We start from the raw sequence: 18360 nt of genomic DNA on the forward strand, positions 1-18360 counted from the left end.
TTTAATAGTCAAGGCATGTTACTCTCCTACACTGTCTGCTGCTCAGAGGGCATAAGCCACCGAAAGCAGCTCACCAAAGTCCTCTGGGACTATAGAAGGTTGTTCATCCCTGTGGTTTCTGCTTTCACAACAGGAAAGCAGAAATTCGTATGTTTTTGAGGCGAAGATCCTTCCTCACCCAGGAATGAGGTCTTTGGAGCGCTGTTGCCGTTTCTGTAGCATTGGGATTTCATGGGATAGGGTTCCTAGCCCCATGTCCAACCATCCTCCTTTTGCAGCTGGGCTTGGGACTGTTCATGGCGGAGTTCTTTCTTCCCATGGTCTATCAATATTGTTCATTCAGCAATGTTGAACATTCTACATTTTCAATTCTATAAGTATCTCTGTACTGTAAAACTCTAATGGTTTTGTATTATCAGTACATTGGTGGTGCCAGATTGGCAGATTTTTAGGCTATTTGAATTTACCCCTATTAAAACACCAACACATTTTAATTGAATTTATTTCAGATGTTACACTTGAGAATAGTGATATTTTCAATGAATGAGATGTGTAACTGCACTGGTCCAATGAAATAATGGCCACGCAACATACAGATGTCCTTGAAGATTTATTTTTATTTCTCCCTCTCTCTCTTTCTTCAGTAGACACTGTGAAAACTACAAGAAAATTAAAGGACATAAAATGTTTGAAACGTACATCTCTCAGTTTTTTAAAGTTTCTCAAGCTAGTGTCCGCCGATAAAGGGCCCCAAAACACGTCAGCACAACAAAAGTGTGCTGAAATCAAATAAAATCACTAAAAATGTATCACACTGTCCATGTAAAGGCACATCAACAACATTATGTTAAACAAATAAAAACAACAATTACCATTTTCGCCTTTTGGACAACATGCAGAATGAGGTTATTTTAGGGCCGTATGTCTTTCTCTGCTTCCATGTTGGTTCTGACCCATAATACCACAGTCATGCGCTTATTAAACTCTGGTCATGTGACCCATTAAACTCTACGTTAAATAAAACCTTACATAAAATATTTTAAGATGATGAAATATTCATGAATTTATGATAAAAACATAAAATAAATCTCAATGAAACATGTCTCTGAGACAGTTACAAGATGAGTTAAAAGAGAGGGCGGAAAACAAAACTCAATGACTTAAAGGGAGCATGGGAAATGAGGCCTTGCTGAGTTTAAAGGAAGCATGGGAATGTGGCCCCCATAAATTTATAAGTATCCTGGGAACAGGTCTTGATGAGTTTGTAAAGCTAAGCTTGAAACAGGATCCTGGTGAATTTATAAGGAGTATGGAAATAGGGTAGTTGCAAAATTATGTGAAGCTTGGGAACAGCCACCTGGTAAGTTTATAAGCTCTGATCTTTAACTTACTCAAAGATCAATTACTTCCAAATAACTCTCCATTTTTCTATCGTACATGTGCCTATCTGAGAGACTCTTAAATGTCCCTAATGTACCTGCCTTTTTTGCATACCCACAACTCTCTGTGTAGAAAAAAACTTACCTCTGATATCTTCCCTATACTTACCTCCAATCACCTTAAAATTATACCTCCTCATATTAGCCATTTCCTTCTGGGGAAAAGTCTTGGCTATCCACTCAATCAATTCCCCTCATCATCTTGTACACCTCTACCAACTCATTTCTCATCCTCCTTCACTCCAAAGAGAAAAGTTTTAGCTTGCTCAACCTATAATCATGCAACATGCTCTCCAATCCAGGCAGGATCCTGTTAAATCTCCTATGCACTGTTTCTAAAGCTACAATATCCTTCCGAGAATGAAGAGACCAGAACTGAACACAATATTTCTAGTGTGATATAACCAGGGTTTTATAGAGCTGCAACATTACCTCGCAGTTCTTGAATTCAATCTCCTGACTGTTGAGGACCTACACACCATTTGCCTCCTTAATAGCCATATCAACTAGCACACAACTTTGAGGGTCTATTGATATGGACCCCAAAATCCCTCTGTTCCTACATACCGCTAAGAATTCTACCATTAACCCTGTATTCTGCATTCAAATTCGACCTTCCAGAGTGAATCACCACACTTTCCTGGATTTAACTCCATCCACTACTACTCTGCCCAGCTCTGCATTTCATGAATATCCCCCTGTAACCCTCAGCAATCTTCTACACCATCTACAACTCTACCAGCATTCGTTCCATCTGCAAACTTGCTAAACCACATTTCTACTTCTTTATTTAAGTCATTTATAAAAATCACAAAGAGCAGGGATCCATAACAGAACACCACTGGTCACCAACCTCTCGGCACAATACACTCCACCTACAGCAATCCTCTGCCTTCTATGGGTAAGCCAGCTCTGAATCTACATAGTCATGTTTCCCTGGATCCCATGTCACCTGATTTTCTGAATGAGCCTGTCATGGGGAAACTTATCAAATGCTTACTAAAATCCATATACCCACATCCATTGTTCTATCTTCATCAGTTTGTTTGGTCACTTTTCAATTCAGTCAGGCTTATGAGACATGACCTGCTCCTTACAAAGCAAAGTTGATTATCCCTAATCAGACTATGCTTTTCCAAATGTCTGTAAGAATCTGTCTTTAAGAATTTTCTCCAATAATTTACCCATTACTGATGAAAGTGTAATTCCCAGATTTATCCGTATTACCTTTTTTGAATAAAGGAATAACATCTTCCACCTTCCATTCATCTGGTACTATTCCTGTGGTCAGTGAGGACGCAAAGATCACCGCCAATGGTGTAGCAACCTCTTCCCTCATTACTCACTGTAACCTGGCATGTATCCCATCTAGCCCCAAGGACTTATCTATCCTAATGTTTTTTTTTAAGTTTCAACTCAACCTCTTTCTAAGTGTTGACTGAAGTCCAAAGAAATTGAAAAAGTTGTCAATTAAATTTCTCCGAAGAATATTTAAGCAAAAAAAAAATGTTATATGCATTGTATGTGGGGGAGATAGATAGAGGTAAAGAACTCATCTCTGATATCTCCTCTATACTTTTCTCCAATCGCCTTAAAAGTATCACCCCAGTATTAGGCACACCCAACCTGGGAAAACTCTCTGGCTAGCCACTCAATCTACGCTTTTTATCATTTTGTACACCTCCATCAAATCACTTCTCATTCTCCTCTCCAGAGGGGATAAAAAAGCATAAGCTCGCTCAATCTTTCTTCATAAGACATGCTGTCTAATCCAGCAGCATCCTGGTAAGTTTCCTCTGCATGCTTCTTAAAGCACAGAATTCTAAGTGTGGTCTAGCCAGGGTTTTACAGAGCGGCAGCATTAACTTGCGGCTCTTGAACTCAATCCCCTGACTAATGAAGGCCAAAACATCATATCTTAACTATCTTATCAACTTGCCTTGCAAATTTGAGGGATCCATAGTGTGATCCCTAAGATACCTTGGTAACTCCACACTGCCAAGATTTCTACCATTAACTTTGTATTCTGCCTTCAAATTCGACCTTTAAAAGTGAATCACTTCATACTTCTGGGTTGAACTCCATCTGCCACTTCTCAGCTCAGCTCTATGTCCTATCAATATACCATTATTGATGATGACAGCTTTCTACACTTTCCACAACAACACCAAACTAAGTGTCACCTGAAAACTTCCTAACCTACCCTTCTACTTCCTCATCCAAATCATTTGCAAAAATCACCAAGAGCAGAGGTACCAGAACAGATCTCAGCAGAACACCACAGATCACCAACCTCCAAGCAGAAAACATTCCATCTGCAAACACCCACTATTTCCTCCCTTTCTGCAAAAAGTTACTAAATGTGGATCATCATTATAGAGATTAATGACCGAGGGTAAGAATGACATCACATAGTGTTTTTTTAGCAGCGCAGTTGTCTTAGTCTATACTAAAAGTGCTGCTCTGTTCAGGCAAGGTGGCATATATAGAGGTTGAGAAATGTCCAGAATTACCAGGATTTTCCATCGGGTCCTTTGTTCTACCACAACCTCGAGTGTGTCCAGCTTGACTCCTATAACAGAGCCAGTCTTTCTATTCATTTTATTAATCCTGTTGGCATCACCCATGTTGATGCCATTGCCCCAGCACACCACTGCATAGTAGATTGTACTGCCAACAACAGACTGGTAGAATATATGAAGGAGAGGCCCTCACCACATCTACGTCCTCACCATCAATAGTAACGGAGCAGTGCAGGCTTAGTCTTCCTAAAGTCCATCACCATTTCCTTTTTCTAACTGATATTGAGCTGCAGATGATTCTGCTTGCAGTATTTGACAAAATCATCCTCCTATCCTCCCTTTATTCATCCAACTTTTGCTGAGTTATCAGAGAATTTCTGGAGATGATGATTCAGTGTTGCATTTAAAGTCCAGGGTAAACAGAAATGGAGCCAATGCAGTTCCCTGTGGGGCCCCAATGCTTATAGCCATGTCTGACACACAGCTCTGAAGCCACACAAACTGTGGTATGCTAGTCAGGTAGTCCATTATCCAGGATACAATGCAAGTGCCAACCGGCATTGAATGGAGCTTTCCCCCCAGCAATGAGGACTGTATGGTATTGAAGGCAGTTGAGAAATCAAAAGACATGATCTTCACAGTGCTGCCGTGCTTATCCAAATGGGAGTAGATTCTGTTCAGCAGATGCATGACAACATCATCAACTCCATATGCTCCAGGTAGGTAAACTGCAAGGAATCATGGGCTAATTTGACCAGGGGTCGGAGGTGAGCCAGGACCAGCCTTCCTAGTGTCTTCATGATGTGAGTTCAGGGCCATTGTATGGTAGTCATTCAAGAGTTTCAGTTGGCCCTTCTTGGGTACTGGGACCACACATGATGTTTTCCACACAGTCGTAGGCATCACTGAATCATAGCTGAAAGAAGATGTGGGAACTTAATGTCCTAGGATACACATTATATTGAAAGGACAGGCAGCAACACAGAGCGGATGGCATTGCTGTGTTGGTAAAAAAAAAAAAATGAAATTAAAGCACTTGAAAGCAGTGACTTGGGTCAGCAGATGTTGAATCCTTGTGGATAGAACTAAGGAATTGCAAGAGTAAAAAGGCCTTGATGGGAGTTGTATACCGACCCGAAAACAATAGTAAAGATGTGGTCTACGAATTACAGTGCAAGATACGAAATCTATGCCAAAAATGCAATGTTACAATAATCATGGGGGACTTCAATAAGCAGGTAGATTGGGAAAATCAGAATGGTACTGGATTCCAAAGCAGAGAATTTCTAGAGTGCCTGTGAGATAACTTTTTAGAGCAGCTCGTGTTGAGTCCACCAGGGGATCAGCTAGTCTAGACTGGGTGTTTTGTAATGAACCGGAATTGATTAGATAGCTTGGATGAGATTGGAGATGGCTAGAACTGATTGGAAAAGAACACTGGTAGGAATGATGGAAGAACAGCAATAGCTGAAATTTCAGGAAGCAATTCAGAAGGCACAGGATATTTGCATCCCAACGAGGAAGAAGTATTCTAAAGGAATGATGACATAACCGTGGCTAGCAAGAGGTCGAAGCCAAAGAGAGTGCATATAATAGAACAAAAATTAATGGGAAGTCAGAGGATTGGAAAGCTTTTAAAAACCAACAGAAGGCAACTAAAAATGTCATTGAGAAAGTAAAGATGGAATATGATAGTAGACTAGCCAGTAATATGAAAGAGGATACCAAAAGTTTCTCTAGATACATAAAGTGTAAAAAAGAGGATGGATGGATATTGGACCGCTGGAAAACGATGCTGGAGAGGTAGTAATGGGGGACAAGGAAATGGCGGATGAACTGAACAAGTATTTTGCATCAGTCTTCACTGTGGAATGTTCTTTTAAGAATCATTAGGTTCTGGAATAGTTCCAGAAAACTGGAAATTGCAAATATCACTCCACTCTTCAAAAAGGGAGAGAGGTAGAAGGAAGGGAACTATAGGGCAGTTAGCCTGACCTCAGTGGTGGGGAAGATATTGGAGTCAATTATTAAGGATGAGGTCTCAGAGTACTTGGAGGCACATGACAAAATAGGGCATAGTCAGCATGGTTTCCTCAAGAGAAAGTCTCGCCTGATAAACTTGTTGGAATTCTTTGAAGAAATAACAAGCAAGATAGACAAAGGAAAAATGGTTGATGTAGTGTACTTGGATTTTCAGAAAGCCTTTGACAAGATGCCACTCATGAGGCAGCTTAACAAGCTATAAACCCAAGGAAAGATTCCAGCATGGATAAAGCAGTGGCTGACTGGCAGGAGGCAAAGAGTGGGAATAAAGGAGCCTCTTCTGTTTGGCTGCCGGTGAGTTGTTATATTCCACAGGGTTCTGTGTTGGGACTGGTTCTTTTTATAATTCAAAATTTTATTATTATTTATTCTTATTTTACAAAGCATCACAGCATTTCATAGACCAGATACAGTACAGCATATTTACAGAGCCATCCCATGACAGGAAAACAAATAAAACTTAGCGACAGAAAGAAGTTCTAATTTACCTTTAAATTAACGTACAACCAAAATTAATCCCATATGTCTTGCACTTTTCCCTCACTGTTAATTTTTCCCAACATGTGTTCATATGATGAAATTTTAATCATTTCCTCAGTCCATTCCTTCACAGTGGGACATCTGGGTTTTTTCCAGTTTTGCAATACAGGTGTCCCTCAGTTTTCGAACTTTCGCTTTACGACACTTCGCTATTACAAAAGACCTACATTAGTTACCTGTTTTCGCTAACAGAAGGTGTTTTCACTGTTATGAAAAAAGGCAGCACACACCCTGAGCAGCCAAGCTCCTCCCCTGGAACTGCATTCTAGCCAGCATTGCTTAAACACGTGCCTGTGAGCATCCGTGCTTTATGTCGGTTTATTTTGAGCATCCGTTAGCAAGGTGAGTTCTAAGGTATCAGAAAAGCCTAAAAGAGCTCATAAGGGTGTTACATTTAGCGTAAAACTAGACATAATTAAGCGTTTCGATCGTGGTGAACAAAGTAAGGACAAAGTGAGTTTGGCTTGTGGAAGTTGACGAAGATAATGTTGAAGAGGTTTTGGCATCCTATGACCAAGAACTGATAGATGAAGAGCTGATGCAATTGGAAGAGGAAAGGATAACAATCGAAACTGAATGCAGTAGTGAATGGACCGAAAGTGAAATCATCCAGGAACTGAACGTGAAGCAACTGCGTGAGATTTTTGCTGCAATTGACAACAATGATTGCAGAAAAGTATGATTTTAATTTTGAAAAGGTACATAGATTTAGGGCATATTTGCAGGATGGTTTGAGTGCTTACAAAGAACTGTATGATAGAAAAATGCGCAAGGCTAAGCAGTCAAGCATACTGTCGTTTTTCAAGCCTTCCACATCAGCCACAGCAGACTACGAACCTCAACCTTCGACATTGAGGCAGACAGACATGTAGACATAGACACCTGCCTGCCCTGATGGAAACAGACGACGATGAGATGACACCCCAGTGTCCCACCACCCCAACTTCCGACGACTCAGCCTAACACACCATCATCAGTGTGCTCGCTGTCTTCCCGATTCCGGTAAGTGATACTACACTGTACATACATTATTTCTACTGTATATAGGCTGTGCATTTTTATGTGTTATTTGGTATGATTTGGCAGTTTCATAGCTTAAAGATTACTGGAGAGAGTGTTTCTGCCGAGAGCACTTGCGCCGAGTGTTTCTGCCGAGAGCGCTTGCGTGAGATTTTCGCAACTGTGGTCAGTGCAATGATTGCAGAAAAGAATTTCTACTTTATATAGGCTGTGTATTTATCATATCATTCCTGCTTTTACTTTATGTTACTGTTAGGTTTTATGTGTTATTTGGCATGATTTGGTAGGTTATTTTTTGGGTCTGTGAATGCTCACAAATTTTTCCCATATAAATAAATGGTAATTGCATCTTCACTTTACGACATTCTGGCTTACAAACCATTTCATAGGAATGCTCTACCTTTGGATGGTGGGGGAAACCTGTATAATTCTTGCAACTGTGATGAGACCCACCTTTAAAATAGTAAATTTGTCTTTGCTTACATTAGGTATCATTGTCCTATCACCCAAGAGACAAAGCTGTGGGCACAAGGGCAGCATGGTTCTTTTTCTGTAATATGTAAATGGTTTGTCTTTGTTGCAAAGTTTGCAGCTGATAAGAAGATAAGTGGAGGGGCAGATAGTTTTGAAGAAGTAGAGAGGCTACAGAAGAACAAACAGATTAGGAGAGTAGGTAAAGAAATGGTAGATAGAATACAATGTCAGGAAGTGTACGGTCATACACTTTGGTAGAAGAAGTGAAAGGGTTGACTATTTTCTAAATAGCGAAAAAAATACAAAAAAAAATGAGACGCAAAGAGATTTGAAAGTGCTTGTGCAGGATTCCCTAAAGGTTAATTTGCACGTTGAGTATGTGGTGAGGAAGGCAAATGCAATGTTAGCATTTATTTCAAGAGGACTAGAATACAAAAGCAAGGATGTAATGGTGAGACCTCATAAAGCACTGGTGAGGCCTCACTTGAAATATTGTGAGCCATTTTGGGCCCTTTATCTTAGAAAGGATGTGCTGAACCTAGAGAGGGTTCAAAGGAGGTTCACGAAAATTATTCCAGGATTGAACAGCTTGTCATATGAAGACCATTTGATGTTTCTGGGCCTGTATTCAGTAGAATTCAGAAGAATGAGGGATGATCTCATTGAAACCTATCGAGTGGTTAAAGTCCTTGATAGAGTGGATGTGAAGAGGATGTTTCCTGCAGTAGGAGAGTCTAAGACCAGAGGACACAGCCTCAGAATAGAGGAGTCATTTTAAAATGGAGGTGAGGATGAATTTCTTTAGGCAGAGAGTGGCAAACCTGTGGAATTCTTTGCCACAGGCAGCTGTGGAGGCTAAGTTTTTATGTACATTTAAGACAGAGGTTGATAGATTCTTGATTGGTCAGGGCATGAAAGGATATGGGGAGAAGGCAGGAGATTGGGGCTGAGAGGAAAATTGGATCAGCCATGATGAAGTGGCAGAGCAGACTCAATGGGTCAAATGGCATAATTCTGATCCTATATCTTATGGTCTATGGTCTCAATCACTTGCCCTGACTCATTTTTCTATCAGGAAGGCTAGTGCTTACTCCTCTCTAATACTGTAGTGGTATCTACATATTACTTAAGAAGACTTTCCTGGGCACACTTAATAAATTTTGCTCCATCCAGAGCTTTAAGACTTGCTTTTATGTACAACATACTTTGTACATGTGAATATTCTATGTTTGGTGAGAAGAGAAGTACTTCTGCTTCTGCTTGGTACTGCGCAAGTACTGCCGGACGGCTGTTATAACGCGCAGTCAGTGTGAACAGAGTGGGAGTTAAATTGAAGGTAAGCTTTTTTTGACTAAGTCCCTTAAATCGATTTGATTGAGTCTATCTTTAAAAATATTAATGTCAGAAACACTGCGCAGGTCTGGCGGCAGAAGATTCCACTCTCTTATTGATCTTGGGTAGAGGGAGTACTGGTAGCAAATCTTATTGAATGAAGGAGTTTCCAATATGTGAGGTCTAGTTTGCTGTTGAGTTGAGAACGGTGTGATGAATTTGGATGTTTGATGGAGTGATGTTGCGAACTTTGAAAATGAAAATTAACCGTAGTTTAATACACACATCAAAGTTGCTGGTGAACGCAGCAGGCCAGGCAGCATCTGTAGGAAGAGGTGCAGTCGACGTTTCAGGCCGAGACCCTTCGTCAGGACTAACTGAAGGAAGAGTGAGTAAGGGATTTGAAAGTTGGAGGGGGAGGGGGAGATCCAAAATGATAGGAGAAGACAGGAGGGGGAGGGATAGAGCCAAGAGCTGGACAGGTGATAGGCAAAAGGGGATACGAGAAGATACGCTTTGCTGAACATCTATGCTCTGTCCGCCAGAGAAAGCAGGATCTCCCAGTGGCCACACATTTTAATTCCGCATCCCATTCCCATTCTGACATGTCCATCCACGGCCTCCTCTACTGTAAAGATGAAGCCACACTCAGGTTGGAGGAACAACACCTTATATTCCGTCTGGGTAGCCTCCAACCTGATGGCATGAACATCGACTTCTCTAACTTCCGCTAAGACCCCACCTCCCCCTCGTACCCCATCTGTTACTCATTTTTATGCACACATTCTTTCTCTCACTCTCCTTTTTCTCCCTCTGTCCCTCTGAATATACCTCTTGCCCATCCTCTGGGTCCCCCCCCACCCCTTGTCTTTCTTCCCAGACCTTCTGTCCCATTATCCCCTCGTATCCCCTTTTGCCTATCACCTGTCCAGCTCTTGGCTCTATCCCTCCCCCTCCTGTCTTCTCCTATCATTTTGGATCTCCCCCTCCCCCTCCAACTTTCAAATCCCTTACTCACTCTTCCTTCAGTTAGTCCTGATGAAGGGTCTCGGCCTGAAACGTCGACTGCACCTCTTCCTACAGATGCTGCCTGGCCTGCTGCGTTCACCAGCAACTTTGATGTGTGTTGCTTGAATGTCCAGCATCTGCAGAATTCCTGTTGTTTGCGTAGTTTAATACGTCGGTTTTCAAATGGTTCCCATTGAAGGTTAGAGAGCATATTGGTGAGACTGGTTTTCCTGCTATAATCGTTTAACACAAAGCAAGTAGCACAGCGTTGGATTTTTTCAATGGACTTCTTATTGTTAGCTTGATGGGGACCCCATATGGCCACGCAATACTCAAGCTTGGACGGACGAGTGGCTTATATGCCATGTCCTTGATGGATTTACTACATGAGTGAAGGCTTCTACTCAGGACACCCAGCATTTAACGCAGCAGGCCAGGCAGCATCTGTAGGAAGAGGTGCAGTCGACGTTTCAGGCCGAGACCCTTCATCAGGACTAACTGAAGGAAGAGTGAGTAAGGGATTTGAAAGTTGGAGGGGGAGGGGGAGATCCAAAATGATAGGAGAAGACAGGAGAGGGAGGGATAGAGCCAAGAGCTGGACAGGTGATTGGCAAAAGGGGATACGAGAGGATCATGGGACAGGAGGTCCGGGAAGAAAGACGGGGAGGGGGGGACCCAGAGGATGGGCAAGAGGTATATTCAGAGGGACAGAGGGAGAAAAAGGAGAGTGAGAGGAAGAATGTGTGCATAAGAATAAGTAACAGATGGGGTACGAGGGGGAGGTGGGGCCTTAGCAGAAGTTAGAGAAGTCGATGTTCATACCATCAGGTTGGAGGCTACCCAGACGGAATATAAGGTGTTGTTCCTCCAACTTGAGTGTGGCTTCATCTTTACAGTAGAGGAGGCCGTGGTGTTTGCTTTGGCTGTAATCTGATTGATGTGGCATGCCTAGTTAAGATCCTTGCTAATTTCAACACAAAGATATGGGTGGTGGGTGACTGTTTCAAGAATCTGTCCATTCATATCATATGTCGTGTTGATTGGTTTAACTTTGTGACTAACATGCGTAGCATAACATTTAAATGAGTTGAAGGACATTTGCCATTGAGACTCCCATTGACATAATGTATCAACATCGTTTTGCAGCAGCTGAGCATTTTGGTCATTTTTTTTATCTCATGGTAGATTATGCAGTCATCTGCAAAAAGTCTGACTTTGGACTTGACTATATTTGGCAAGTCGTTGATGTAAATGAGAAAAAGTAAGGGTCCCAACATGGTCCCCTGGGGCACTCCGGATGTTACTGGAGATTCAGGGGACTCTGCCCCCTCAAGAAGTACACGTTGCTGTCTGTTGGTAAGGAACATGTTTAACCAATGTAGAAAGCTGTTGTTAATGCCCACATGTGCAAGCTTACCTAGCAATCTCTGGTGGGGGACCATGTCAAATGCCTTACTGAAGTCGAGTATGATCGAGTATGCTTGGCTTCGATTGTCAAGGATCTTTGCTAAGTCGTTGACCAACCCGGCAAGTTGCGTGTCACAAGATCTGCCCGGACGGAATCCATGTTGATGATGAGTAACAGCATTGTGTTCATCTAGATGGTCCATAATGTGACAGTGAATAATATGTTCAAGAATTTTACAAGGGATAGAAGTGAGTGAAACCGGTCTGTAATTTCCCAGGTTTGTACGCTCGCCTTTCTTATAAATTGGAACGACATTTGCTTTCAACCAATAGCCCGGTAATGTCCCAGTATCAATAGACTTCTGGAATATCTTTTGCAAAACAGGAGCTAGACTGGAAGCACAACTCTTTAGAATCATAGCTGGTATTTGATCAGGTCCTGGTGCTTTCTTAGGCTGTAATTCCTCAAGAAGCTTCTTCACACCTTTTACAGTTATAATGAGATCTGGCAAGTCTGGGGAATTATGGGGGTCTAAAGTGGGGAGTTCATTCAAATTTTCCCTTGTAAACACGGAGCAAAACTGCTGGTTAAATGCTTGTGCTTTGTCTGCAGCAAGAGATACAATGCGGATCCCGGATGAGAGAGAAGAAATTCCAAAAACTTCTTGCCTTGTAGATTTAGTAAAGCTCCAGAAGGGTTTGGTGTTGTCACTGTTTAAGCTCTCGCCTATTACCTCATTAACATACTGATGCTGAGCTTTCCTGATGTTTCTATCAATTAGTCGGCGCAAGGATTTAAACTTTTGCCAGTCTTCGCTATGACCGGATTTCCTAGCTTTATTACAGAGTCTTTGCTTTCTACGTATTGCACGCCGGGTGGACTGGTTTGCCCATGGTAAGTTGAACCTGGAAGAGCTCATTTTAGAAGGGACATATTTGTCAATCGCTGCTTGAAGGACCTCTTGGAAGTTAGACCAAAGAATATTAATACTGACCGATGCTAAATATTTCTTAGTTAGTGACTGGTTGAAATCACTAACAAGTTTTGCAATTCCACTAAAATCTGCTTTCCTATACAGAAATATTTTCCTTTTAGGGGTTTAATTAATTTTGCAGTAAGTTTTGCATTCACTACAATAACATCATGGTTGCTAATCCCTGCAGTGACATGGTGATTCACAACTAAAGCTGGATTTGACATAAAACATAAATCCAGTACGTTACTTTCTTTAGTTGGATGTCTAACAATTTGTGTCCAATTAAAATCAGCTACAATATCAAGCATTAGTTTACTAACTGCCCCCTTGGCGGTCAGTACTGTTGTCCCAATCCACACTAGGCAAATTAAAATCTCCAAGAAGCCAAATAGATGCTGATTGAGGGATTTTTGAAAGAGATGAATCCAGTTCCTTTAGGTAATCAACATCAGATGATGGAGGACGATAGAATGCTCCAACATACACCAGTTTTAGCCATTTAACATGAATACCAATCCACTTTATTTCACAATTTGAGTCTAGGGTATTTTCTTCAGTAACTATGTGAGTATTTTTCACTGCAATAAACACCCCACCATGGGAGCTAGATTTCCTGTCTTTCCTAAAAACCTGGAAGTAGGGGGGAAAGATTTCTCCCAAAGCAATATCGTTGTTGAGCCATGACTCAGTACCAACTATTATGTCGGGGTTTTCATTGTTAATCAAGGCTTGAAAATTAGCTTTCTTTGCTCTCAAGCTCTGACAATTCATGTTTATAATTTTTAAAGTCTTAAACTTCTGCTGGTTGCACGTCTTTGTAGGTCTACGACTCTTCCCTTTAATTTTAAAGTATGGTGTGGATGCCTTGGTAGGGGATCCAATATCTGGGGGGACATTTAAGTCCGACTCTGACTCTGAGGGATCCGAGGACTGAGATGCAAGTAAATCAAATCTATTATAAGTTTCAATATTATCAACAGTGAAGAGGGAAAATTCAAAATTGGCGAGACCACAGTTACAACAGGTCCAGGTGTAAGATGGATGCTGAACTAAAATCTTATAAATCTGTACATTCATTTCAATACATGCACGATGAAACCAAAAATTACAAGTTTCACACTTAATTGCTTGTTGCCCATCTTTAGCAGCTTTGTTACAAACCATACAAGGGAATTCTGGCTGATACAGCCCTGGATTTAAATTAATGTCATTTGCGAGAATGAGTATAAAAAACGCACAGGTCTTTGGTCTAGAAGTCAGAAGCGTGATGTTCATCTTATTAATGCAATTTGCATAAATAGTAAAGTGGGACCAACTCACCCGATCCACTGGGTTGGTGATTGTACCCAATAGAGGTGTGGGCCAATGTTCGGCAAAATGCAAGCGTGGCACTGACAGTGATGTGCAATTCGGAGTTCTACTTAGAAGCAAAATTCCGATCCCGGTAAGCAAGTGTCAAGGTGATTGAAAGAGAAAGGAAGGCTAAGGGTGTCAAGTCAAGTCAAATCGCTTTTTATTGTCATTTCGACCATAAACTGCTGGTACAGTACACAGTAAAAACGAAACAACATTCCTCCAGGACCATGGTGCTACATGAAACAACACAAAACTACACTAGACTAAGTGAGACAACACAAGGCTACACTAGACTACAGACCTGCACAGGACTACATAAAGTGCACAAAACAGTGTAGGGCAGTACAATAAATAATAAACAAGACAATAGGCACAGTAGAGGACAAATTACAATATAATAATAAATGATGTAGATGTCAGTCAAGTGTCCTGGTATTAAGGAGTCTGATGGCTTGGGGGAAGAAACTGTTCCACAGTCTGGTCATGAGAGCCCGAATGCTTCGGTACCTTTTTCCAGATGGCAAGAGGGAGAAGAGTTTGTATGAGGGGTGTGTGGGGACCTTCACAATGCTGTTGGCTTTACAGGTGCAGTGTGTAGTGTAAATGTCTGTGATGGCGGGAAGAGAGACTCCGATGATCTTCTCAGCTGACCTCACTATCTGCTGCAGGATCTTGCGATCCGAGGTGGTGCAATTCCCGAACCAAGCAGTGATGCAGCTGCTCAGGATGCTCTCGAGAAATCCTCTGTAGAATGTGGTGAGGACGGGGGTAGGAGATGGACTTCTCTCAGCCTTCACAGAAAGTAGAGACACTGATGTGCTTTCTTGGCTATGGAGCTGGTGTTGAGGGACCAGGTGAGATTCTCCGCCAGGTGAACACCAAGAAATTTGGTGCTCTTAACGATCTCAATGGAGGAGCCATCAATGTTCAGCAGAGAGTGCTCACTCCGTGCTCTCCTGAAGTCAACAACCATCTCTTTTGTTCACATTCAGAGACAGGTTGTTAGCTCTGCACCAGTCTGTTAGCCGCTGCACCTCCTCTCTGTATGCTGACTCATTGTTCTTATTAATGAGACCCACCATGGTCGTATCATCGGCGAACTTGATGATGTGATTTGAGCTGTGTATTACTGCACAGTCGTGGGTCAGCAGAGTGAATAGCAGTGGACTGAGCACACAGCCCTGGGGGGCCCCCGTGCTCAGTGTGATGATGTTGGAGATGCTGCTCCAGATCCGGCCTGACTGAGGTTTCCCAGTCAGGAAGTTTAGCGGTTTCAGCTTTCCAATCAGGTGCTGTGGAATGATTGTGTTGAATGCTGAACTGAAGTCTATAAACAGCATTCGAACGTACGTGTCTTTTTTGGCCAGGTGGATGGTGCTGGCGATGGTGTCGTCTGTTGAGTGGTTGGGACGATATGCGAACTGCAGGGGGTCCAGTGAGGGGAGCAGCAGGGTCTTGATGTGCCTCATGAGGAGCCTCTCGAAACACTTCATGATGATGGATGTGAGTGCAACGGGACAGTAGTTGTTGAGGCAGGACACTGAAGACTTATTCGGCATGGGGACGAATGTGGCGGCCTTGAAGCACATTGGAACGATGGCGCTACTCAGGGAAGTGTGTGTTTCATTTTATGTAACTTTACATTTTCAGTGAGCTCAAGGGTATTAGGATAGGCACAGTCTGGTCAGAAGGCCAGACAGTAAAGGAGATGATGGGAGCTATAGGGAGGAGAGAATGTTTGAAAGGAAATGAGGCATGGTCCACTTTTAATAATAATAAATACTTTATTGATCCCGAGTAGGAAAGATTTTCTGTAAAAATCCTTGTGACAGCTGAATGAGTCTGTTCAAAAGGGTGCTGCACTGCTTATTCAAAGTAGGTCATGGAGAAGATATGCCAGATTGTCCATAATGGATACCAGTTTGTTCAGTGACCTCCTCTCCACTACTAACTCAAAGGAGTCTGGGTTGTTTTCAAGGACAGATCCAGGCTTTTTGATGAGTTTATATCTTTTTTGCATCACCGGCACCGATGCTGCTCCCTCAACATAATGCCACAAAGAAGATCGCACTTGCTACAACAGACTGGTGAAGCATCACCAACATCCTGCTTTTTTTTTAGCGTGTCGCACCAGAGAGTCAGCCATTCTTGTCTGGCATGTAGTGTCAGGATTGGTCTCCTTTTTAATTAACTGGGTCGCGATATGCACGTTCCTGACTGGACCCTTTTTTTAACGAGGCCAAGTGGCTAGCTCGACACTCAACCCGGCACAGATGGAAAGCGTGCTTGGGGGGTGGCCGGACTTGGATTCGACTCAGGAGCCTTCGCTTCGGAGTCCAGCGCTGATGCCATTGCGCCACCAGCCGGCCAACATCCTGCTGCACACATTGAAGGATTTTAGCTTCCTTAGGAAATAGTCTGTTCATTCCCTTGTAAACAGCCTTGGTTTTCTAGTCAAGTCTGTTGTCGGGGTGAACACCCAAGCATTTGTACTCCTCCACCACCACAACTTCTTCTCCCAGAATATATACTGGACTCATCACAGTCCCCTTCCTCTTAAAACCAATCAGCATCTCCCTGGCTTTGGCCACATTTAGGAGCAGGTGATTCCTCTCACACCACTCCACAAACTTGTCCACCACACTTCTGTACTCAGACTCTTGCCTATCTCTAATACATCCAACCACTGCAAAGTCATCAGAGAACTTCTACAAATAACAAGACTCAAGATTTGTACTGAAAGTCTGAGGTGTACAGTATGAGCAGAAATGGAGACAGGACAGTCCCTTGTGGTGCTTCAGTGCCACTCACCACCCTCTCAGACAGAGAACTACCCAGCTGTACAAGTTGGGGTCTATCCGTCAGGTAGTCAGTAATCCAGAAGTTAGTGGATTTGCTATGCTCATCCTTTGCAGCTTCTCGCTCAGAAGTGGTGGCTGGATTGTGTTGAAGGCACTAGAGAAATCAAAAAATGTGATTCTCACAATGTCACCAGCATCGTCTAGGTGGCTCTCTCCCAAAATGTTCTTTTGCGCTCCAAACCACTTCCTAACAAAATGAAATAGAGGAAAAAAAGAAGCAATCTGAAGAGGGCAAGACAAAAAGAAGATAAATGGATGATTGACTGAGAACCAGTAAAGGCATCAGATCCAATCATAAAGTTGGTGATCTCCTGACAGTTTAATATGTAAAATTCTGAATGATTGACTAGAATACTATAAAATCAGCAAATTTATTCCTGTCCGCTTACTTCCAGCTTCTTTTGGTTAAGACTTAAGTTTTTTTTTGAAATGTAAACATATTATAGCTCAGGTAGTAGACAATATTCCTTTTTATAGATACAGCTCTGTGGTGATAGAAGTTCTGATTAACTTCTCTATATATTGTAAGGTTGGCTTGAAGTTGGGTATTGGGACGTTGGAGTGGTAAATAACTTTATATGATTCTATTATGGGTGCTTTTCCTTAATTGTTACAAACTGTACATTTGATATGTTTGTTTTGCACTGTATAAATCTTTTTTTTACTGTTTTTTTTGCTGCATTGTAAAAACTTATTAAAAAACTAATTAAAAAAATTGTTCCTGTCATTTTTAAAATTTTATTTGGGTTCTGATGAGGGTTCTTTTGATGAACTCTCTTTCTCTGCAAGCATATGGTGCCTGACCTGATAAATGTCTGTTTTCTGTTTTTCTGTTTTTATTTCAAATTCCCTAATACTAACAATTTTTGATTTTACTCTAAATCTTAATGGTGCTAATTCACTCATGGTTCTTTTTTGTATGTGGCAGAGTATATTTTCCAATTGAGGCCTGGCAGATCTTTGTCTTATTTAGCAGGCACAAATATTTCAGACTCTGCAGTCAGTTCTACATCCTAGCCACTAGATGCCACTAGAACGTTCTACCATGTTGCATTTCCTGCTGTCCAAATAAATGCTTCTGTTTTTTAAAGTGTCTATTGTTTTTTTTGCCTGCAGATGATGCTCTTCAAACATTTTCTTTGTGCAGTTTCCCAAACCTCCAATATGAATATCTGGTTCCTTCCTATTCTCCAACTGAAGCACAGAGCCCAAACCTCCTCTCCTCCATGCCCCCACCACCAATGTATCAAATGCCCACTGTGGCCAGAAGAACCTCACCTCAAGGTAGAGATGAGGGGCCTCCTAGCTAGCAGGCTCTCCCTGGACCTTTGTTCCAGTACCATAGGCTGTCTCACTCTCTGTGGATCCCTCTGGACCTTTT

At 42.0% G+C, this 18360-nt stretch overlaps 1 protein-coding gene across 1 annotated transcript in view; it reads right to left on the reverse strand.

Moving 5' to 3' along the window:
- dazl (deleted in azoospermia-like) overlaps window positions 1-4066 on the reverse strand; it is a 50434-nt gene extending 46368 nt beyond the window's left edge. The window contains exon 1 of the mRNA XM_072254418.1: window positions 3953-4066. Coding sequence (XP_072110519.1) covers window positions 3953-4066 — 114 coding nt within the window. The remainder of the gene's footprint in view (window positions 1-3952) is intronic.
- Window positions 4067-18360: the final 14294 nt, after the last annotated feature.

The sequence above is a fragment of the Mobula birostris genome, chromosome 3 (genome assembly GCF_030028105.1).
Source record: "Mobula birostris isolate sMobBir1 chromosome 3, sMobBir1.hap1, whole genome shotgun sequence".
In the NCBI taxonomy this organism is placed as follows: Eukaryota; Metazoa; Chordata; class Chondrichthyes; order Myliobatiformes; family Myliobatidae; genus Mobula; species Mobula birostris.